This window comes from Furipterus horrens, unplaced genomic scaffold, assembly GCF_987537825.1.
Source record: "Furipterus horrens unplaced genomic scaffold, mFurHor1.1.pri manual_scaffold_2, whole genome shotgun sequence".
Lineage (NCBI taxonomy): Eukaryota > Metazoa > Chordata > Mammalia > Chiroptera > Furipteridae > Furipterus > Furipterus horrens.
Window position 1 is genome coordinate 8,128,659 of NW_028327172.1, and position 23,664 is coordinate 8,152,322.

At 55.6% G+C, this 23,664-nt stretch overlaps 1 protein-coding gene across 1 annotated transcript; it reads left to right on the plus strand.

The window, feature by feature from the left end:
• Nucleotides 1-247: 247 nt before the first annotated feature.
• Nucleotides 248-23,664, plus strand: VWCE (von Willebrand factor C and EGF domains). Its single transcript, XM_090267233.1, has 20 exons — nucleotides 248-357; nucleotides 2,703-2,797; nucleotides 2,920-3,009; nucleotides 3,339-3,467; nucleotides 5,011-5,127; nucleotides 6,966-7,082; nucleotides 7,965-8,093; nucleotides 8,863-9,305; nucleotides 9,380-9,473; nucleotides 10,732-10,814; nucleotides 12,291-12,378; nucleotides 13,871-13,956; nucleotides 15,227-15,344; nucleotides 16,041-16,126; nucleotides 17,411-17,507; nucleotides 18,514-18,596; nucleotides 19,711-19,801; nucleotides 19,884-19,966; nucleotides 20,325-20,415; nucleotides 23,006-23,664. The coding sequence occupies exons 1-20, from the start codon at nucleotides 248-250 to the stop codon at nucleotides 23,590-23,592; spliced, it is 2,817 nt and encodes a 938-aa protein (XP_090123359.1). The 3' UTR covers nucleotides 23,593-23,664.

Consider the following 23,664-nt stretch of genomic DNA (forward strand, 5'->3'; position numbering starts at 1 on the left):
AGGCACTGCCTTTTGTGTGTTGCGCTCTGAGGTGCCAGAGACCCCCCAGCCTTGCGCAGCGTCCCCTTGCGGGCCCCCAGCCCCTCCTCTCAGCGTCCCCAGCCCCCCTGCTCGTCTCTGCGTGCCAGCTCGGGGCTCGCTGGTTCGCTCCCCGCGGCGCCAGGAGGAGGGGCGAGGGCCGGTAGCCCCCTCCCCTGTGCACGGCGCCGGAGCCCAGCCGAGCCGGGGGGACGCACCGCTGCCGGTCATGTGGGCCGGACTGTTCCTCCGGGCCGCCTGTGTCGCGCTCCTGCTGCCGGGGGCCACAGCCCGTGGCTACACGGGGAGGAAGCCGCCAGGGCACTTCACAACCGAGAGGTAAGCCGCCGAGACCCTCCCCTGTCCCACCGCAGGGGCGCTGTCGGTGTGGAGCGGGCAGGCGCTCAGGGCGCTCGGAGCTGCTGGCAGCTGTGAAGAGAGGCTCTCCTCTGGGGTTCTGTCCGCGCGGGCTCAGTGCAGGGGGGGACGACAAAGAGACTGCAGCTTGTGCCTCTGGTCCGGTGCATCCTCTGTGCCCCTGTCTGGGGCTGACCTGGCTGGGACACGTGGGGAGGACGGAAATCCAGGCGGTGCAGGAGCCTGTCTGAGTCTGCTGTGCAGCGCAGACCTGGGGCGAGGGGAGCCGGGGATGTGCCACCTGGTCTCCAGATTGGCTGGCTCCGCTTGAGAACGTGCTGGTGACTCTGCCTTGGCAGGGCCTGGCTCCCCGCGGCGCCGGCCGATCCCGGGAGGGGGCTTTCCCTGAGTGCAGGCTCTGCGCACGCCGTGGACCTTGGAACCGTCGGGGTCTCTCCAGGTTATGTTTCGGTTTCCGCCTGTGTGCGCGCGCGCGAGGGCGGGGGTGGGCTGTTTGTCCCTCAGCTCTTTCCTGACTAATGCCGCCTTCCCCTCGGGTCTCCTCCCGGCGGAAGCTGGGCTGCCGCGGGCCGGGCCGAGCGCGTGTGTGCGTGATGCTCCGAGCGAGGGAACGCGGTGTGTTCCTGGCCCTCGGCTACTGCCTGGGGTGGAAGACGGAGTGCACAGGGGGCGGCCTCGCCCGGCTCGCAGCTTGCACGTGCGTCCCGCCGACACCGCCAGTTCTTGCTCAGATCCCGCAAGCTCCGCGCGTTTCAGAGCTTGCTTGCCACCTGTCTCCCCGCCGTGGCCCGCCCTGGGAGGCTCCTGGGCATTCTAACATCTGGCACTTTGGTGGCATCCCTGTCTCATTCTGAGCCGGGTCTGAGGAGCATGGGATGCCGGCTCCTCCTTCCTAGGCTGCTGACATAATCACTCCAGCAAGGGCAGTGGAGGAGACATCACTGTCAGTCCCACCCCCAGGGCCCCCTCTTTTTCTGCGATGACTTCAGAGAGCAAGCAGGCTCGTCGGGGCTCCGGGGACTGTTTTCTGCCGTCGTTTCCGTGCTTCCCTATGCCCTGAGCTTCCCTTTCAGACTACATGTCACATTTGGCACAGATTATTCTCCCCGAGGGCGGGGTGGGTCTAGCTTGTCCATCCGTGTCCTCAGCCCTGACCCGCCGACTGTTCCCGTCAGCCTCCAAACAGGTAGGGCACACGTGGGAGGGCTTTCTTGGCCCTCTTCTGTTGTGTGGGCTCCCCCTTTGCCTAGCCCCTCACAAAGAACCAGCTGTGCGATGCTCTCCGTTTCCCTCCAGGCCTGTGCTGGCGCCCCCTCTGCCTGGAGCGCCCTCCTGCACGCGCTCCGACCGCCCCCCGCCCCCACCTCGCTCCCGCGCCCGCCTCTTTTCCACCTCAGTCTTCCAGGAAACCTCCTCAGGTGCTACTCTGGGCTCTGTAGCCAGTCCCGTTGTGGCACTTGTTACAGTGTGTTGTTATCACCCGGCTCTGTCTGCCCAGTGTCCCTGAAGGTGGGGAGATGACGTTGTGCCTCACCCAGCATCCGGTTCCCTTTCACTCCTTTGGGCAGCTTGCTGGCATCCCCACCCCCACCCCAGAGATGTCACCTGGGGAATGACATCTGTCCAGCCCCTCTGGGACTGCTCTCCCTCTTCCTCTTTTCTGCTGGCTTTTCTTCTCAACCTTGCCCTCCTCAACAGCCATTTATTGAGCACTTACTATGTGCTAGACACTGCTGTTGGTGTGGAGGAGATCGAAAAGATGGATCCCTTGTCCTCGAGAATTGTTGGGGATACAGACAATGAACAGATCAGCAAATTAATAAGTAATGTATTATCCCAGGAAGTGAGTGTAATGAAGACAAATAAGCAAGGTAAGAGAGGACAAGAAGGGCCTCTCTGGGAAGGTGACCTGAGCAGAGACCTGGGTAAAAGGAAGGAATGATCCCGTGAGTGTCCGAGGAAGAACCTTCCTGAGAGCAGGCACTGCAAGTGCAAAGGCACTGAGGTAGCCTCCCAGGGCTCTTTATCCATTGCCATTTTCCTCCTCCACACGGAGGCCCCATGGAGACTCCCTCTCCTGGCCACGCTGCTCTGTATGCATGTGGCAGTCATCTGTAGGACACTGGTGTCTGTCTTTGTCCTGCCTCTAGGACAGTCTATCAGAGTCATTTTTCTTTGGTAGCTTCTTGTTGCCTCTCCTGAGGATCTCAAGAACTGTGTGTTGACAGACTGCTGGCTGGGTGGGGAGGTCTTCATGCCTCTGTAGGCCCATCTGAAGGTGGAAACTGTTCTCTCCTCTCTTGCAGACGCCGTCTGGGCCCCCACATCTGCTTCTCGGGGTTTGGGAGTGGCTGCTGCCCTGGCTGGGCACCGTCCATGGGCAGTGGTCACTGCACCCTTCGTAAGTGCCTGTCCCTGTGCTCCAAACATCCTCCCTGGCTGGGTGCTCCTTCCCTGGGACAGGCCTGAGGGGCAGATTGGGGGCCCCAGCCTCCAGCCCCTCACCTGCATTTCTCCTCTCAGCCCTCTGCTCCTTTGGCTGTGGGAGTGGCATCTGCATCGCTCCCAATGTCTGCTCCTGCCAGGATGGAGAGCAAGGGGCCACCTGCCCAGGTAATAGGGCGGGCAGTGGCTCATGGGAAAAACTCTGTTAACACTGAGATTCTGTGCCAGACACTGGGATGCGAGGCATATCATCCTCAGACCACCCTATTAGAATAGCAGGCACTCTCATTTCCATTGCAGAGATAAGGAAATTGAGGCACAGAAATTAGTGGCTCACCCAGGGTGACAGGGCTAGGAAATGGCAGAACCGGATTTGAACTCAGGCCTGTTTGCCTCCAGAAGCACCTTCCCAACAGAATCCAGGAGGACCCCTGGTAGGGTGGGGGCAGCCGGGACTGGGGCATGGTGCATGCTCACGTGTGCGGTGCCTGTTTCAGAAGCCCACGGACCCTGTGGGGAGTACGGCTGTGACCTTACCTGTAACCATGGCGGCTGTCAGGAGGTGGCCCGAGTGTGCCCTGTGGGCTTCTCGATGACAGAGACAGCTGTTGGCATCAGGTGTACTGGTGAGAGAAATGGGATGGGACTCGAACCTGCAGCCTTTTGGTTCACAGGCCAGTGCTCAATCCACTGAGCCACACCAGCCAGGGATGTTCGTGATTTTGAAACGTTCCTGCTGCCAGTCTGTTACCTTCCCCAAACGCGACCATTGGGACCAATTTCTTGCATATCTTTCCAGAGAGGGGAAAGCCTCTTTCTGAGGTTTGATTTTGTAAAAACTGTGTTTTTTCCTTTGAATACAAAGGGAAAAGAGAACTCATTTTGAAAAATTTGGAAAGTATTGTGAAAGATGAAAAAAAAAAAAAAAACATGTCCCAGAGGTCCCTACCCAGAGATACTTGTTACAAAAATGAAATTTTCATACCCTTTTCCTTGGGTGTGTATGTATTGGTAAGTGCGTACTTGTGTGTATATGTGTGTTAAGCATCCATATCTATGTGTTTTATAAAATTGGGATCACCCCTTATCTGTAGTTTTTGTTCATTATTTTTCTTACTAAACTTTATACTGGGAGCATGAAATAGCCCTTACAACATAATTTTTAACAGCTGCATAGGTGGCCACCGCAACTTAAGTACCCGGTCGTGTTACCCATCATTCAGCTTGTCTGCAGTATTTACCACTATAAATAACGCTGCAATAAAGAGCTCTTTGTCGGCATCTCTGATTATTCCCAGCAGAACTGGTGGGTTGGAGCATCTCAAGGAAGAGTTCTGGGGCTGGGACTCCTTGCACCACCCCCTCAGGAAGGTTGAAGTCATGCATTTTCCCTCAAATGTCTTTCATGGGCAGTTGTTTCTCTCCCACCCTTGTTGCAGAGGTGAACTGGACCAAGGAAAAGCCGGAGAACGATGCCAAAGCAAGCGCAGGGCAGGGGCACACTGGCCACCGCCAGGAGGCAGCCCAGTGGGATGGGGTTAGTCAGGGAGGGCTTCTTAGAAGCGGTGGGTGTGGTCCTGAAGGGCCCAGAGTAAGAAGAATGGAGGTGTCCAGGGGGCTTGGGGTCAGGGGTGGGAGAGTCCTCTCCCCCATCACTCTCCTGCTGTGGCCGGGCGTTCCCCACTGGGGCACAGAATCACCCAGCCATGTGTGGTCTTTCGTGGGTGTGTGTCCTGGCTCCTGCCTTATCAGACTGGAAGCATCTGGAGAGTCAGCGCCGTATCTCCGTCACATTTGTGTTCTCAGTGTCCCCCCTCCAGGCCTTCCCCACAGAGGTGGTGCTCTGCAAACATTTAAGGGGGTTTACTCAGCCTGCCCGCCCATTCCCTCCGCCCTGTTGGGGCCGCCGTGTCGGTGGGGAACAGCCATTCTTTTGGTCCTCTAGTCTGCATGGGTCAAAGACTGGCCCCTGGCCCCTCGGCCTCTTCTTTCTGGGGCTTCCCTCATAGTCCGATGACTTTCCTGGTGCCTGGACTTCCTTCCCGTGGTGGGGTGGGGGTCAGGCTGAGGGCAGGCATGTATGGACACGGGGTACACGTGGGGTCTTCTCTCTCAGCACCCCAACCATGTTGGCAGTGGGCTGTGCAAGGGTGTCTTCTCTCTTCCCAGACATTGATGAATGTTTGAGCTCCTCCTGTGAGGGCCACTGCGTGAACACGGAAGGCGGGTTCGTGTGCGAGTGTGGGCCAGGCATGCAGCTGTCTGCCGACCGCCACAGCTGCCAAGGTGAGCGGCTCGGGGCGGGTAACGATGATGCCGTCACCGCCGCTGCTGGGCTCCGACGTGGGCCCTGCGGTCCTGTAGGCCCAGCTGGGCCCGGTCTGGAGACCCAGGGCCAGTAAGGAAGCATCCTGCCCTCCAGCTGCCCCAGTTTGGTGGGGAACAAGGCAACAAGGTTGGGACGGGGCATAAGTGTTGTTGGGGACCCAGGGAAGAGAAGAAATCTGTCTTCCTAAGTGAATAGGGTGAGAGCGATTTTTAAAAACAATTACTCATTCTTTTAAGAAGATTTTTATAAACAGAAGTTAGGAAAGGGGACACATAAACAAAGCAGCTAAGACAAAAGTTCCCCCTTGATAGTGCAGTAGTATTTTCTGTGTGTTTGAAATTTTCATCAATTGTTAAAAAAAAGTTTTAGAAGTTGCTAGCTCCAAGCCTCTCGCACTCCTGAACTCTGCTCTCCCTAGAGAATAACCGTGATGTCTTAGCTGAGGCTGCTAGAACAAAATATCACAAGGCAACTTAACAGAAATTTATCCTTATAGTTCTGGATGCTGGAAGTTCAAGTTCAAGGTGCTAGTCCATTGAGCCCCTGGTCAGCACCATCTTCCTGGCTGGCAGATGGCAGAGAGAGTGAGCGAAATCTCTGGTGTCTCTTAGAAGGGCACCAATCCCTTCATGAGGGCCCCACCCTCCAGACCTCATTGAAACCTAATTACGTCCCCAAGGCTCCCCTCCTAACACTGTCGCATTAGAGGTTATAGCTTCAACACGTGAATTTGGGGGACACAATTCATCCATAGCACCTGAGTGCCTAGCCTGCCTCTCCCCAGCACATGTACACACACACACACACATGCACACACACTCTTACAGAAATGATAATAAGAGATGAACAGCTCACTGTCCTGAACTATTGTGTCTGGGCACCATGTAAACATTATAGATACATTGTCTCATTTCAGCCTCAAAGTTATCCTATGAAGTTGGTACTATTTATTTTCACTTTCCTGATAGGAACACTGAGGCCTAAAGAGATTGAATAACTTGCTCAAGTTCATGGTAGAGCTGGAATTGGAACCCAGTCATTCCTCTACATGCTTCTCCCCCCTCAGCAATCTGCCTTCAGGATCTCTCCTCTGCTTTGTTGTTTAACTGCCACCTGATAGCCTGCAGTGCAGACATCCCATAGTTTACTAACTCTTCCCTTATTGATGAACATGTAGGTTATTTCCAGTTTTTCACAATTCCAAATACTGGCATGGGGAAGCTTTGACACAGGAGGTGCTATAGAAGCTGAGGGTTTGAGGTGTGAGTAGGAGTTTCCCAGCCAGACAAGATGGAAAGGCAGTCTGAGCTGACAAGAGACCATGGACAAAGGTGAGGCCCACAAGAGTGCGGTGCACTTGGAAGAGGGTGAGAATCTAAGCCAGAGCAAAGGCGAGGGGCAGGGAAGGAGGTGGAAAAGGCAGCCCGGGGTTTGTGAACCACGGGGCTGCGTGGGTGCTTGTGGGAGCCAAGGAGGGAGCGTGGCCTGACCAGAGGAGCCCTTTGGCTGCAACGTGCTGGAGGCTGTGTAGATGGCGCAGGTAGAGGCAGGGACATGCACCCACCGGTAGATGGAGGTGGCCCAGGCTAGGACGTGGCAGAGGAGGTGGAGAGACGGCTGGTCCAGGGAGGACTTAGGAGTTGATACACTGAATATGGGCAGTGAGAAAGAGAGGGGTGAAGATGGTCCATCGCAGCCTGCGTGGGGCAGGAGATGGCGAGGAGAGGTAAGAGGGAACCACATATTTCCACGACTCCATGGGGAAGAGAGCTCGACCTTGTCTGTTCCCTTCCAGACACTGACGAGTGCCTCGGGACCCCATGTCAGCAGAGATGTAAAAACAGCATTGGCAGCTACAGGTGTTCCTGTAGAACGGGCTTCCACCTCCACGGCAACCGGCACTCCTGTGTAGGTAAGGTCGGGAGGCCCCGGCTGTCTTCACATGTACATAGGCTGCCCATCTGGAAGACGGAGAGGGCAAGCCCAGGGACAGGGGAAGGTCAACGGCCTTGACCTCCTGGCCCCCTGGAGCCTGGAAGCGCTTGAGCCTTTGCTCAGTCTGCCTTTCGCTGGGGTTGGCATGGCTCCTCATGGAAGACCCTGTCCTGGCCTTTTCCTGGCCACATGCCACTTTCATCCTGTTATGTTTCTCTTCCGCCCCTCCTCCCAGATACACCCCAGGATTCCTCTCTGCTCACACATTTTCTTGGCTGCCTTTGCTCCCCTTGGTAAATAAAGCACGTTACGTCTTACTTAGTTCCTCTGGTTTAGAAGGAGACCCCTGTTTTCTCAGCCCGTTAGCTGAAATTTCCAGAAAGGGACTGGCATGTTTGTCTTGAGCTTGGCTCATGGGTTGAAGGTGGGGTCCCATGGGCCTGAAAAAAGCCCTTGTTCTAGCAGAGTTCGGGATTTGTCCTGAAGCCTACCTTGAGCAGTACAGTGATTTTTGAGACTCTATTTTTTTTTCAGAAGGGGCCACACCACCGACCCCTGACAGGTGGGATGGTGGAAGGTTTGGAGATAAGCTTCCCAGCAGGCTCATCCCCTCCAGCATTTAATCCTTGCTGCATAACGCTGGGGGGTGAGTCACTGGTGCATCCACTCACTAAATGCCCACTGGATGTAGCAGCCTTCCGGGGGACTAGCTAGATTTCAGCCTCACTGCCAGACATCTGAGTCACGTCCCACACCCTGGGGCAGGGAGACGCCCCCCAGGCTTTTGGTCTAAGGGATGATGGAAGAAAGGCTCCGTAGCCCCGACAAGACAGCTGTCGGCAGCCAGGCTCTCCTGCAGATGTTAACGAATGTCGGAGGCCGCTGGAGAGGCGAGTCTGTCACCATTCTTGCCACAACACTGTGGGCAGCTTCGTGTGCACATGTCGACCTGGCTTCAGGCTGCGAGCTGACCGCGTGTCCTGTGAAGGTGAGCATCCAGCCCGGTCCCCAGCTCCCTGCCCCGCCCCGGCCCCACGCCCCGCCCCGCCCCTCGGCCCCACGCCCCGCCCCTCGCGCCAGGCCCCGCCCCCGGTCCCACGCCCCGCCCCTCGCGCCAGGCCCCACCCCGGCTCCAGGCCCCGCCCTCCCAGAGCCTGACCCTCTTCCTTCTCCACCTACTCTTGTTTTCATTCATCTTATTTCCAACACTTCACTTTCTTCCTTCCTCTTCCCATTTCTTTACCCATTCTTTCTCCTTTGTCACTTTACTGTTTCCCTAGGCCTTCTGATTTCCCCCAAATGGTAAAAGAAAAAAATTAAAAGAGGAGCATGTGACATAGGAGCCCCAATAACCTGGGCTCCTAGGGACAGACACTTGGGACAGAGGTGTCAGACCACTGTGCCATGCTCTACCAGCGTGCCTGTAAACGTATGTATAATGTCATATAAAAACTGAAGGTGCTCTTTCTAGTCCAGGCGAGTTCTCCCAGGCCTCAGCGCCCCATCCCAGGAAGCCACACGTGGGTGGAAACAGGGACACAGTCCCACTTGGCACCTTGGCCTTCTCCTTTGGTACTTCTCTATCAGTCTTTCTGTGTGATTGGATCCGTTCCCCAGTACTTTAGAGTTGAACTGGTGGTATTAGATCCATTATGCCGATGAAGAAACTGGCCCGGAGACATTCAGGGACTGATGGGAGAGCTGAGTTCTGGCCCCCAGTCTCTCCGCCCTCAGGATACCCTGCGCTTCTGTTTCAGCTTTCCCGAAGGCCGTGCTGGCGCCCTCTGCCATCCTGCAGCCCCTGCAGCACCCGCCCAAGATGCTGCTGCTGCTTCCAGAGGCCGGCCGGCCTGCCTTCTCCCCAGGACACAGCCCTCCTTCTGGGGCTCCAGGGCCTCCAGCCGGAATCAGGACCACCTGCCTGCCATCTCCCACCGCTGCGCTACCAACAGCTTCTCCTTCTGCCCCGATGAGGTTGCTGGCCACCCTGCTGACCACCCCAGTGCCCAGTGTGCCCCTGCTGGGGACGCTCAGACCTCCCTCACAACTCCAGGAGAAGGTGGTGGTTACCCCTTCCTTGCCCAGGGGCCCCACAGCCCCCCAGCCAGCAGCAGGGCCCTCTGCCTGCTGGCACCTGGGCACCGAGTATGAGTCGGGGAGCCACTGGACAGAGCCCAGGTGTTCCCAATGCTGGTGCAAGGTGGGTTTGAAGGGTCCTTGGGGCTCCCTGGTCTGCTGCGGGGGTCTTGTGGTGATCGGAACTCCTGCTTCTAGGATGGGGAGGTGACCTGTGAAAAGGTGACGTGTGAAGCTGCTTGTTCCCATCCCATCCCCTCCGAAGCTGGGGAGTGCTGTCCCTCGTGTACAGGTGGGAGCTGGTCCAAGGGAGGCTGTGAGTTCCCCAGAGGGCTCCCCACTTCCCTGCCCTAGCTCTTCTGCAGCCGACCAGCTACCTCTGACTTTCTCATACGTTAGAATCTAGAATCGCCTGGAGGAGGATCCCTGGGCCCCACCCCCAGTGCTTCTGATTTAGTAGGTGTTGGGTAGGGCCAGGAATTTGCATTTCTAACAAGGTCTCAGGTGATGCTGATGGCTGCTTGTCTGGGGACCACCGTTTGAGAACCACTGCTCTGTGCTGTGATCTCTCTCAAGGGCAACTTTTTATCTTCTGGGGATCCCTGCTGAGCTTCCTTCCTTCCTTCCTTCCTTCCTTCCTTCCTTCCTTCCTTCCTTCCTTCAATGAGTTCCTCCATATCCACTCTGCGGTCCCCTTCCCTTGTTCCCTCCTATAGCCAGAGGAGTAACTGTTTGTAGATTCTGCCCCCTTTCTGATTTTCTCCCACAATCTGCGTACAGTTTTTCGTTTGCTTCCCACTGCTGTTAGGATAAAGACCTCAAATCTTAACAAGTCCTTCAACAGAGCTCCTCAAAGCACACACATCCCTGGGGAGCTCGTTAGATGCAGAGTCTCATTCAGTGGAGCTGGGGTGGGGCCTGAGCATCTGCATTTCTATGTCAAAAAGATGCTGTAGTTTCTGCACTTTGAGCAGCCAGGAAAAGGCCTTCCTACACACAAGTTAGAGTAAAAAGGCACCTACTGATTTGCTGAATGATAATTGTGACCTTTTACTGGGTCCCTTACTTTGTATTGAGCCCTAAATGGAAAGCCCTGGGTACTTTACATCTGAGGTTGTGGATCCTTCTAAGTTCCCTGCAGGGCACAGGGTGCCATTTCCATTTTACGGTAAAGACAGCTAGTCCCAGAGAGCTTGAGCAACATGTCCAAGGCCACTCAGGTCACTGAATGGGCAGGTCAGGTTTTGGGCCCAGGGCTATCTGGCTGCCTTTCCTATCTATGGGAATAAAAGGCCCTGCTGTCAGCACAGTTTGGTTTTTATCAGACATGCATGGAACCCGCAGGGGCATCCTGTGGGGGTGTCTCCTGGTAGTCCTCCTGGGGTCTTAGGACCACACAGTTCTGGGTACCTGGATCTGCCGCTCTTAGGGCGTCCTGGTCAGTGAGCAAAGGTTCCAGGTACATTATGCCTGGAAAAGGAATGAGACCACAAGCTGCTTCTGCTTTGAAGAGGTCTGATGCCTCATTCGCTCCTGCTTGTCTTTCAAAGGCTGCTTTCACAGTGGTGTCGTAAGAGCCGAAGGGGCCGTGTTTTCCCCTCCCACGGAGAACTGCACCATCTGCGTCTGCCTGGTGAGCATCACAGGAGCCTGACGCCTTGGAACCTCCTGGGTGTTTTCTTAACCTTTGGGGGTTTTAGAGGAAGCGGGAAGACCAGATGTTGGAGGTGAGCTGCGTGAATGGAGGGAGCGTTCCCTCCCAGATTGTGGATTTTGGTCGGAACCTGTAGGATTTAAAAGCCTGGGAGGATTTAAAAACCTGGGGGAAATGCGAAACCTGTAGGTCTGCGGAGTTAGTGAGGCTTCTGCTGAGCAGAAAAGAGCCAGCAGGCAAACAGGGGTCCATCTGTCTAGGAAGGGGAGGGAACGAAAGTCCCTTGGAAACTTCCCACCAGGGACGCTGTTTTTCTCTGCAGGCAAAATATTTGCCAGCACAATGAAGGGACCCACCTTAGGGAGAAGGCACCTTACTGGACTCAGCTTGTGAAGAGTGTGTGTTGCTGTAGGCAAATGCACTTCTCCAAGGATACTTACGAAGCACCTACTGTGTGCCAGACACTGCCAGATGCAGACACATGGATTTGATTATGGGCACCCAGTGTGCACCAGGAATGGGCTTTGGTGCTTTTTCATCTGATTCCTCACCTGAAGCTCCTGCCAGCTCTTCAAAGCCAGTTTTATTGTCCCTGTTCTACAGACTGGAAGACTGGGGCTGGGATGGAGCAGAGGTGGGATTTGAGCTGAGGTCCATCTGCGTCCCAAGCTTGGACTTTGTCTATCAGCTCTCACCGCCACCCTCTGGCCATCTTTAAAAGCAGCCTCTGGTCTGGCAGTGATGACCGGAGCTGCCGCGTGAGGTGGGGGCGGGGGCACTTAGACAGTTACTGCACCCATTGTTGAGTTTTTCCTGGGTGCCACCCACGTGCCCTGGCCAAACGCTTTTGTGGGTGACCTCATTTCACATAATCCTCGGCACCCCCTGATGGGTGAGGAGACAGGCTCAGAGAGGTGATGCCCTTTGCCGAAACTCACGCAGCTCATTGGTGGAGGAGTAGACCCTGGAACTCAGGTCTGGCTGGCTCCAAAGCCAGGGGCTTTTTGGTTCTAACTTCAAGTTTTAAAAATTTGGTTCTTTGAGTAGCTAACGCAGTCACTTGGTTCAAAACTCCGATGCCCTGAAGGTGTCCCTGGGGGGTAGCCTCTGTCCTCTGCTTCTCTGTGGCCTGCCAGAGCACCCGTATGGGATGCAAGGGATGGCTGTGGAAGGCGGGGCGCATCGTTTTGACAAGGAAGCAGCACACTCTGGAAAGGGAGATCACCCCATAATCAACGCCAAAGCCTGGGTCCCTGTAGACTCTCCTTGTTGAGACCTGGTGGCATTTAAAGGTCTGGGAAGGCTTTCTTTAGGAGGCTTTTGCATTGGACAGGAAGCCTGAGGTGTGGTGTGATGTGGGTGGGCAATGAGCTGGTTACTGATGGGCCTGAAGGGCACCAGAGCCTGGCTCTCGCCTCCGCTCCCCCCGCCCACCGCCATCTCTCACCTCCTCAGGCTGGAAATGTGTCCTGCATCTCCCCCGAGTGTCCTCCCGGCCCATGTCAGACCTCCCCAAAGTCGGACTGCTGTGCTTGTGTCCCAGGTAAGTGACTCTTCGGGTGGCAGCTGGGGCAAGGGGATTTAGCTTTCTTTTTTTTTTTAAGATTTTATTTTATTTTTTAGAGCGAGGGGAAGGGAGGGAGAAAGAAGGAGAGAAACATCAGTGTGGTAGAGAAACATCAATCAGGTGCCTCTTGTACAACCTGGCCCACAACCCATGCATGTGCCCTGACCTAGAATCGAACCAGCAACCCTTCGGTTTGTAGGCCAGTGCTCAACGCACTGAGCCACACCAGCCAGGGTGAATTTAGCTTTCTTGTGAGTTCTGGGGAGGGCTGTCTTTTGATTATATCTTGGGGCAAGGTGAGTGGAAGAGAGAAGAAGGAGATTTATTTCTACTTTAGACATTCAGATCAAGTGATGCATTTTAACTTGCTTGTTTTAATTGAGCACCTACTATGTGCACAGAAGTTTAGATGTTAGACTGGGCTCACAGCCTGGCCTGCCACCTGCCCCCGGAGAAACCTTCAACATGGGCAGGAAGGGGATTGAGTCCACTCTTGGCATTGCTCTGTCTTGAGATGAAGAGGGGGCCTCGTCTTCCCCCCTAATGACTTGGTCCTTTGTTAAAAATTTGGTTCTCTTTCCTGGGATGACCTCATCACCGTCACTAACATTCTCTGCGGGCTCCGTGCCATCGCTGTGCAGACACTTGCCAGACCTTGATCTCACTGAGTCTGTATGTCACGGCCCTGAGGGAATACTGTTCATAGCCCTAGTTTACATATGAGGAAACTGAAGCATAGAGAGGTCAGGTCGCTGCCCAAAGACACACAACCAGTCAGCGCAGGAGCAGAACTTGAACTCAAGCCTACCGGATGTCACAGTTGGCATCCTTTTAAAATATTTCTTTTCTTAACTTTTCAATGTTGTATTATTTGCAGTGAAAATTTTTTTGACTAGGTGACCTAGTCCCTGGGAGGTAGAAACTGTTTTCAGTCCCACTGAGCAGATGAGAAAGCTGAGGCTCAGGGAGCTTAGGTATCATGTCAACAGCTCCTCCCCAGTGGTTTATGTAGGTGGGATTTGAACCCAGGGCATTCTGACTAGCGCCAGCTGGGCCTGGGCAGGTTTTTAGGCAGTTTCTTCCTGGGCAGACCTTCAGATGGGAGGCTCCCACTGAATCCTCCCAGCCTCCCCGGGATGGCACGGTCCCAGAGCTGTCTTGGGTGGCTGGGCAGTCTTTTTCCATTTCTTCTTTCTTCTTCCTCTTGAGCTATTCTGGGCTTCCCTTGTCCTTTTGGTGGAGGACCTTATTTTACATGTGGTTCATTCTCTGTTGGTTTTTAAGTAACAGTATATTTTTTGCTAGGGGGTTGGGGGGGAGAAGTGGGTGGGGTTCGTGGGTGTGGGCTGGGCTGTGGAGGGTTGTGGGAGTGTGTGAGCTTCCCCAGGGTTCCCCACCCATTTTCCCCCCTTTTTCTTCAGCTGCCCCCACCCAAACCTTGAGCTGCTTTTCCCTTTCCTCTCTGCAGTGAGGTGCTATTTCCACGGCCGGTGGTATGCAGATGGGGCTGTGTTCAGTGGGGGCGGTGACGAGTGTACCACCTGTGTCTGCCAGGTAAGGGCTGAACTGGTGGGTGATGGGGAGGGTGCAGGGCACAGTACTTATCCAGGAGGAGAGGAGCTGCCACACAGAAACAGGGGCTGAGGCAGCAGAGGGAACAAAGGGACCCGCACTCACCAAGGCCTTCAGGCAGGCTCCTTCAAGGTCATCCTTCAGCAGTGCTTGCTTTTTGTAGAGCACCTACTGTGTGCCTGGAGCAATGCTGAGTGCTGGGGACACAGCAAAGCACAAAGCCCCAGGCTTCTCTCTCAGGGGCCCTGCAGCCTAAGTGGGTGATGGACAGGTGACCAGAGCTCCTAGCCAGCCTGCAGGCTTGAGGGAAGCCCTCTCGGAGGGAGGGAAACGAAGACGAGGCCTGAGGGGTGACTCGCACTGATCAGCTGAGGAGCTGAGGCAGGTGTGCCTGGCAGGGGACAGGAGGCAGAAAGGGCGTGGCGTGCAGACATCTGGCTGGAGTGCAGAAGGCACATCCGACTAGACTTCCTCAAGAGATGTGGCTGCAGGCAGGGACTATGTTTGGGTTAGATTTTGAGAAGTGGGACCTGGGGCAGGATTCTTGTGTAAGTTATTTTCCGAGGGAGTGCCGTGAGGGAAGCAGGAGGGGCAGAGGCGGGAGCCAAGTGGAGGCTGGGGTTCAGGCTGGTAACCCCGGGGAGCCCTGGGGTGTGCATTGCCCTGCACAGATCGGCATGTCCAGAGGCCAGGGCGCATCAGTCACTTGTGCATGCCCCCTTGCTCCCCAGGGAGTCGGGGTGAAGGAACCACCAGGCACCTGGAAGACATGGTCCCCATTGGCCAAGGGCGGTACTTAGGGGAAGGGGTCTGGGGGTGTTTTGACAGCCTCTGCCTCAGACTCAGTCGTGAAAGGCTTTTCCAGCCAGGCTGAGGGCTTTGGACTTGGCAGCGCTGCTGAAGGTTTTAAGTGGTGGAGTGATGTGATCAGATCGGTGCATGAGAAAGTTCTCTGGCTGCAGAGCGAGGGCAGGTTGGAAGCGGGGAGCCTGAACAGATGCTGCTGGGCATCAGTGAAGGGACGAGATGCTGGTGGCTGCAGCTAGGGCAGGAGGGGACCCTCCACAGAGCAGCTGGCACCTTCCCAGGACTAACCAGCCTCACCTCAGCCCCTGGTGAAGGACTTGCCCATGCTCTCTTGCCTGCTCCCTGGAGATTTCTCTGTCACTTTTAGGAGGGGGGTGGCAGCCCTCCAATGGCGCAGGGCTGGGGAACTACCCTCACTGGCCCGTGCCCTTTGGCTTTCTTCCAGAATGGGGAAGTGGAATGTTCCTTCACACCATGTCCAGAGCTGGACTGCCCCCGCGAGGAGTGGTGGCTGGGCCCTGGACAGTGCTGCTTCACCTGCCGGGAGCCCACGCCCATGACAGGTGAGGGCCTCCAGCTGTGCGTCCCAACACAGGCTCTCGAGGAGGGAGGCTGAGCTGCACCCTTACCTGTTAGAGGGGGTCTGAGTGTGTAAGTTTGTGTCTGCGTGTATATCTATCTGTGTGTGTATGTGTGAGTGCATGTTTGTGTAAATGTGTGCCAGTATGCGTTTGTGTATTTGTATGCATGTGTCTGTGCATATAACTGTGCAGATGTGTGAGTGCATGTTTGTGTAAATGTGTGCCAGTATCTGTGTATTTGTATGCACATGTCTGTGTGTATATATGTGTTTGTGTAAATGCATGCCAGTATGTGTGTGTTTGTGTGCATGTGTCATCTGTGTGTATGTGTGTGTCAGTATGTGTGTGTATTTGTGTGCATGTGTCTGTGTGTGCATGTGTGTGATTGCCTTTTCTCTATGTGTGTGTGTGTTTGTGGGTGCACATGGAAGCGTATGTTTGTGTGACTGTGCTTGTGTGTACCGGGTGCATGCTTGGGGGGCACACTCACGAAGCGAGGGAGCCGGAAGGTGGCTGTGGGCAGCCCCCGGGCTGAGCGCACACCCTGGGAGCTGTCTGCACAGCGTGAATGAGTGGAGGCGTCTGTCCTTGCTGGGCGGTGCTGTAGGTCGGGCGGCACCCAGGACCCTCCGCGGCACTTCTGCCCACTTGTCCTTCCTCCCTCACTGTCCCCGCTAGGCTGCTCTCTCGACGACAACGGGGTTGAGTTTCCGGTTGGACAGATCTGGTCTCCCGGTGATCCCTGTGAGTTATGCATCTGCCAGGTGAATGACACCCTGCGCGCCTTCAGCTGCTTTCCCGCTGCCCGCGCCTCCTCTGAGCAGCCCCTCAGCCCTGACCCGGGCGCTCGGGTCCCAGGCATCCTGTACCTCTGGAAGCCGGGCCCCCGGCCCTGCTCCCAGCCTGGTCCCCATGTTAGACAGGAAGGGCTGGGCCTGAGTATATTCTGTTCTCAGTAGACTGCTCAGTACAGCGGAACCCGGCTGTCTGCCTTGACTGGTGTGTGACACGCTGTGCGTGTGACAGTGGGGTCCTCAGAGCAGGTTCCCGGGGCACAGCTAACTACGGGAACTGGGGCAGCCAGCGGTTCAGGCCTTTCCTATGAAGTTGTGGTGTTTTTGTCATTAATGTGAATCATGCGACCTCATTGCATCCAAAACAGATGAGGACAAGGTGCCCGGGTTTTAGAGTCAGAGGGCTGGAAATGCCGGCATGGCGCCTTCCCAGGAAACACAGGGGTTGCAGCTCATTGCCTAAGTGCACGTCGCCTTTCCTTTCCACCTGAAAAGGTTTGAGGCTCCCTTAGACCTCTGTGTCTCAAAACGAGGTCCCTGTGCCCTTGGTGTCGTGGGCGTCACCCGGAGTTGCAGTCTCAGGGCTGCCCAGACCCGCGGCTCCGAATCAGCGCTTCGCAGCTGGATAGGGGCACCCATCGGTGTGGGAGGCACAGCCTTCCGGCCCTGGGATGTGCCATTTGCTAGAAAGCCTCAGACCCTGGAAACGGCCCACCGGAACTCGAGCTGGGAGCGCAGCGCTTCTGCTGCCTTCTTTCCCCTTCACGACTGAGCTGCGGCACTCGGGGCAGGAGAAAGGAACACAAAAGGGTCAGGAACATTCAGGTTCTTAAGGGAAGAAAGAAAGATTATGTGGCACTTTCGTCTTCTGAAACAGACATTTCAGGTGGAATATAAAACGAGGATTGTATCCCTCTGCGCTGGCGTGGGCTGAGGCAGGGTGCAGCACTGAGAGCAGAGCTCAGAGGGGCCGATGGCGCACCTGTGGCTGGTGGGGGAGGGGGACAGGGAGCCATGGGACCGAAGCCCAGCTGCACCTCCCCTCTCTTTGGATATGGGCGCCTTGGAAGGCTCACACCCCCTTCCCAAGGAGCCGGTGCCCTTTGGGGAAGGCCTGCCACCTCCCACTGCATCAGGGTGCCTTTTGGGGCATGCCGTGGCCAGTTTGCAGCATGGCCGTCTTGTGGGGGAGGGGGACGGCAGGCGGAGACTGGCGGCGCAGGTGCGATCTTGGTGAAGTTCCTCGTCCTTCAGGCAGATGGCTCCGTGAGCTGCAAGAGGACAGACTGCGTGGACTCCTGCCCGCACCCGATTCGGATCCCGGGACAGTGCTGCCCGGACTGCTCGGCAGGTAATTCCCCGCGGGGGCTGCGCTGTGCCCCTCCCCGCCATCGCGCGCGGCCTCACCTGCCCTGCGCTGCTCGTGCGAAGCCCCATGCAGGCTTCCTCCTGGGTCATCCTCACTGCCACCCCGGAGGGGGCAGCCCCATCTTACAGATGAGGAAACTGAGGCTCAGAGACGTAGAGGGTTTGCCCGTGGCAGGCCCCGCCTGTGAGCTGGAGGCGGATAGACGTGTGGCACGCTTACTGCTTAGCGGGGGCGACAACGCGACAGGGAGAGCAAAGCAGAGTGACATTTTATTTGTAGTCACTTTTACCTTCCCCTTGTGTCGAAAGGAGTGTTTTATAGTAGAACATTAAGAAGGGCCCATTATCACTTTTCAGCCTCGTGGTTTTGCTTTTCTAGTCTCTTTTTGTGATATAATATCTACATCTATATATAACATACCCGTAATATATATATATCTAGCATAGAATATGTCATATTTTTCCTTTAAAATATTTCCCTACAGTCTCATTACCTGTTTTTTTGTTTGTTTGTTTTTACTTACTAGTATATGATAAATACTATCAAGGTGGCACCGTGTAGATGGGGCCTCTGTGGGCATCAGGAGACAGAGAGGGGAGAGGTGTGGAGGAATGTTCTGGAAGGTGGGGATTGGCTGAGTGGGGAGGAGCAGAGAGGATGGCTGTGGTGCCTTCTGTCCCTCTGTCCTGACCTACCTGGTGCGGGGGAGAGGAGGAAAGGCTTTATCCTGGGGGGTGCGGGGTGGGGGGCGCTAAAGTGAAGACACACTGACCCCTCTGCTGACTCCAGCCCCAAAACGTCAGCACCCAGTCTGGACCTGTGTTCTGTCCCTTCCCCAACCTCTGCGGCAACTGCCCCAAGAGGCAGCTGGCCTGCTCTTCACCCCCCAGATAAGCCCGGGACCTTCGCCCTGGCAGGAGCCTGGTAACTAACCACCCCCTGCCCCCACCCCGCCCCGCTGGCCCTCACCGCGTGCTCTCTCTGGCAGGCTGCACCTACACAGGCAGAATCTTCCACAACAACCAGACCTTTCCGTCTGTGCTGGACCCGTGTCTGAGCTGCATCTGCCTGGTACGGCCACCCAGATCTGACCCCTGTCTGCGGAAACTCCCCAGGGACTGCCACCAGCTCCTGAACCCTGGAGGCAAAGTCCAGAGACCTCCAAGAGAAAGGTCACTTCTGGGTCCTGGTGACAGTCCGCTCCCTCCAGGCCTGCCTAGGGCGAATCTTTACCCAGGGCCAGGGAACTGTTTTTCACCCTGTCCTGATAAAGTCCTCTGCTTCTGGTGAGCAGGGAGGGTCTTGGGAGCTGGTCCTTAGAGTGTGACAGGGATTCTCTCTGAGGGTGCAGTTGAGGGACCCCAGCCCACGTCCTCTGCTCACATCTTCAAGTCCTGGGTGTGGCCACCCCGCTCTCAGCCCTTTACACGCCTGGGCTCAGTTAGTCCTCAGGAGAATCCTTGGTGGTAGGCACCACCACCATCTCCATCTGCTAGGCGGGGAAACCGAGGCACAGAGAGACAGAGTCATTGGCTCAAGATCCCACAGCCAGTGAACTGAAGGACCAGGCATCAAATCCTCCCACTTGGAACCTGTGCTCCAGGAAGCGCATTAACCCCAAACCATACTGCCTCTCAGTCCGAAAAAGCATGTTTGATAGTCTTATCAGTTAGTGTTTGGAAAATGGAACAAAAACCCTGCTTGCTTGTCGTGCTGAAGTGTTGAATGCAGATGGAGCTTCCTTGCTGGCGGTGGGGGAGATGCAGCGTGGAAGGGGTCAGGTTGACAGAAAGACTGAGAAACTCCGGTGAACGTCTTGGGCCTCTGAGCGTCCCTGTTCACTCCCAGCCACGTGCTTCGGGGAGCTTCGGCTCCTGGGTCCTTCTTCCTCCTGGGGTTTTGGTGCTCCCCTTTCTTGGCCAGTTCATAGCTTTATTCAACAGGTACCTGTTGAAAGATGAGGTCTGTGGACAAGGCCAGGCCCTTGGCCTTGTGGGACTTGTGTTCTAGCAGGAAGACAGACTCTGATGGAGTGAACAGCCCCCTTCCTCTGCCCCCACCCTGGACCTTTCCCTGGACCTTGGTGGTTCTGATGGACACTCAGTGGCTATGTGACCTGCCCTTCCCGAGTGTCGCATCCACCCCCCCGGAACGAAGGGCCCTGTGCATTTTCTGTGTCCTGCAGCTGGGCTCGGTGGCCTGCTCGCCCGTGGACTGCCCCATCACCTGCACCTACCCTTTCCACCCTGATGGGGAGTGCTGCCCGGTGTGCCGAGGTGAGTGGGACCAGCCACCCACATCCAGGGCTCCCGGGTGGGCCTTGGCTCTCACGGGCCCCTGTCTCCTCTGCCCCTGCAGACTGCAACTACGAGGGGAGGAAGGTGGTGAACGGCCAGGTGTTCACCTTGGACGATGAGCCCTGTACCCAGTGCACATGCCAGGTGAGCTGGGCCTGGGAAGTGGGAGCTGCCCAGCCAGGGGCTGCTTCCTGCTTTTTGTCCCTTTGCAAACCTCGGAACCCCTGAGCTCACAAAAGCCCATCTTCCTCCTGCCTTTCTTCAACTTTAATTACCTGCCAGAATACCTCTGGATGTGACCAGAGCCTCCCTCTTTGTGATTTCCTTAAGGCCACCCTGTTGTGTTTGGCTTCACCTGCTGTTCAGGTGAGGGCCAGGCACTGCAGCCTCTGTCCTCAGATCTTTCCGTGGGTCCCACTGCTGGTGCCAGAGGGCTTCAGGGTGCTGCTCTGGGTGGCGAGGTGCTCTGGGGGTCCTCATGCGCACCCTTCTGCTTCCTCAGCTGGGAGAGGTGAGCTGTGAGAAGGTCCCCTGCCAGAGGGCCTGCTTGGACCCATCCATGTCCCCTGGGGACTGCTGCTCCTCCTGCCCAGGTAAGGGGGCCGCTGGGGCCTGGAGTTTCTTCATCACCTTCTTCCACTTTGCTCTTCTTCCTGGAACCAGAGAACTCCTAATGTGCGGGAGGTGAGAATCCCAGGCTCCGAGAGGGAACATGCTTGCTCAGGGTCACACATGGCCCTCATCAGTGCTCCTCACGCCAGCCCATGACGTGCTGTGTGACGAGTTTGTTTGTTTACAGTGCCTTTTTCTTCTCCATAATCTCCTTCCTTAGTCTCTTCCTCTGCTTTCTTCCTTTTTGGAAACTCAGAATTTAAGAACTGAATCCGTGTTGTAGAAGAGTCATTGCTAATAGGCATTGAGCACTCCTGTGTCAGGGAACATTGTGTGTCTTATTCTACTCCCTTTTACAGCAGCTCTTTGAGGTGGGTGCTGTTATCATCCCCATTTTCCAGGTGAGGAAGCTGAGGCACAGAGAGGGGAAGTGACATGCTCCAGGTCACACAGCCGACTGGCAGTAGAGCCAGGATTTGAGCCTGGCGTCAATGCTTTTAGCCCCTATATGCTGTCCTGACTCCTGAGAATTATTCTTATCTGTTTGTCTTTCTCGATCATTAACGTTCATCCAGAGAAATAAACAGGACGTGAACAACGCGCAGTTTTAAGTGTTGATGTGGCCCATAGCTGGTCATCTAAAAAGCTCCCAAATGTTCTGGTTTGCTTACTCCCTGTCTTCCGGTTGACATTTAGGTGGTTTCTTTCTTTCCTTTTTATTCTAACCATAATGAACCTACTGTGAGAAATCTTTGGTCAGACATCTTTTTTTCCCCCCCACATTTGTGAGTTGCATTTGGGCGTGTGGTTAGTAGGTAGAGTGACAGGGCCACAGGGCGTCAGAAAGGTTTGGTAACTGGTGCAAGGTGACGTCAGTATGTGACCAGATGGGGTCCTGGAGGAACCCCAGATGCCCTCCAACTTGACCCTGAATGTACGCACTTTAATTTTCCCAGTTTCACGGGTCCATAAAGCACCTTCAGTGTGGCTCTTTTACGTTTTTAAAATTTCCAGGAAGACAGTGAAGTTTTCCACTGATTTGTGGCCTGGATCCCTTCATGTGTAAAATAGCTTCTATCGCCTTTGATGAGCCTTTGAAGGGGATGTTCTGTATTGAGGGCAGCTCTTCAGATCTGTGGGTGCAGAGCTGCTCTCAGGAGTCGGGGGCTGGAGACACCCAATACCTGTGCAGCCAGTACCTTGGGAACCATTGAGAGTTTTCTAGATTCTTCTCCAGTTTAACCACCGCCCACTCTCCTGCAAGCTGATAGGCATTATTTCCCATGCAGTCTAGAGACTAATCGTTAGCTAAGGCGCTGGGCAGGGTGTGGAGCATTGCACCTGCGTTATCTCCCTGAAGTGTACCGGGAATAGTCAAGCGCGGCTGGTAGCATCATCTTCCTTTTCAGAGGGGGAAGGAAAGGCTCAGAGAAGTTATGTATCTGTTTTAAAGCCGTGCTGTGGTTGCTGGCGTTGGACTCCAGGCCAGGTTTCTCTGAGCCCTGAGCCCCTGCTCTTTTCTACTCCGCTTTCCGGCCCCCAGATGGGGAAGATGAGGCCCAAAGAAGTTTCGGCTCCTTCTGAAACCTGTGGCCTCAGGTTTGTTTTCCATGTGACTCTTTCTAATGAGAACTCCTTTTAAGGACAAACCACTTTTTATTGAACTAGAATATGAATTTTTTTGATAACCAAAAAAAAAAAAAAAAAAAGAAATCCAAACAAAAAACCCCTCCAAAACAAACAGACAAAAAAACGCAAACAAACAAACAAAACCCAGCTTGCTTGAGGTGTAATTCACAGGCCATACAATTCACCCAGTCCAAGCGCAGGGTCAGTGGGTTTGGGTATATTCACAGAGTTGCGTGACTGTCCTTTGATGATTTTTTAAGTGTCATTGGTCTAGTTTTTTAATGTGTTTGACAACGTCCATCTCTTCTGTGGTCATGCCTTTCTCTGACATTTTTTCTTCGTTTGCTTCTTCACTCTCCATGTTCTCTCTGCCTACCACTCCCGTCCTTTACTTGTCCCCCGCCCTCCCATGTGTGAAGCCCTCATGATGTTCTGGGCTCCAGGCTGAGACTAAAAAAAAAAAAATCCCAACTGTGCAATAGACTTAATGTTATTAGAACAGTTTTATGTCCACAGCAAAACTGAGTAGAAGATACAGGGAGCTCTCACATACCCTCTGTTTCCACTGTCAATACCCGGCAGCAGGTGGCACATTTGTTACCCTTGGTGACCCTCCGTTGACACAGGATTGTCACCCAAAACCCACAGTTTGCCTTTGGGTTTAGGCTGAGACGTCCTTGTCAGTCTTATGCAAGCGCCATCTTACGGAGGAGGGGACGGAGGCCTCACGGCACCATGGAACCAGTGCCCGGCGGAGTCACTCCAAGGAGCCGCCTCTTCCATCCATGCTTTTTCGGTCTCTTCTGCCCGGAGACAGGCGCCAGCTGGTGCTCACCCGGTGTTCGAGGACCCGCAGAGGACAGGGCTTGGGCATCTCGTCCCAGAGCAGCCTCAGCTTGTGGGAGAACCACTCTGCCTCTCGTTTCCTCCATGTCTCTCTAGATTCCTCGGGAGAAAGGCAGGGACTCCCCGCTCCTGGAGACGTGGAGTTGAGCACCGCGGCTCAGAGCCCCCCCAGAGACGCCGAGGCCCCCGTCAGCTGCAGCTCCTGCCCGGGACCCCCGGCAGTCTTGCCTCAGCGGTCGGCGCTCCGTTTCATCCAGCTCCTCTTAAGAACGAATGTGTCCAACGTGCAGACTCCCCCCGGGAGTCCTTCAGGAGCCCCGGCCTCCCCGTCACCCCCTGCGGGGCCCTCATCGGGGCCTCCCACCCCCCCAGGAGTCTCCACTCTACCTCCAGCCTCTCCCAGGGCTCCTGGGCCACCTCCTCTTACTCCACAGCCTCTGTCCTCGGCCTCTGGGGCCCACACGGCGTCCAGACAGCCTCCTCTGCCTGCAGCCGTCCTGACTGATGCGTCAGCCCTTTCCACGACAGACCCTGGCCCCTCAGAGACCCCTGTCACCCTCCTCAGGCCTCGCAGACTCTCGCCCACCACCTCCAGACTCTCTGCGGCCCTTGCGGCTACCGCCAGCCCGGACCCACAGCAGCCCAGCACGGGGACCTCAAGGGGAGAGGGGTCTGCCGGGTAAGGCAGCCCCCATTTCAGGGCCGTGCCCAGGAGACGCGGGACAGAGGAAGCTGCCAGCGGCCCTGGGGGTGTG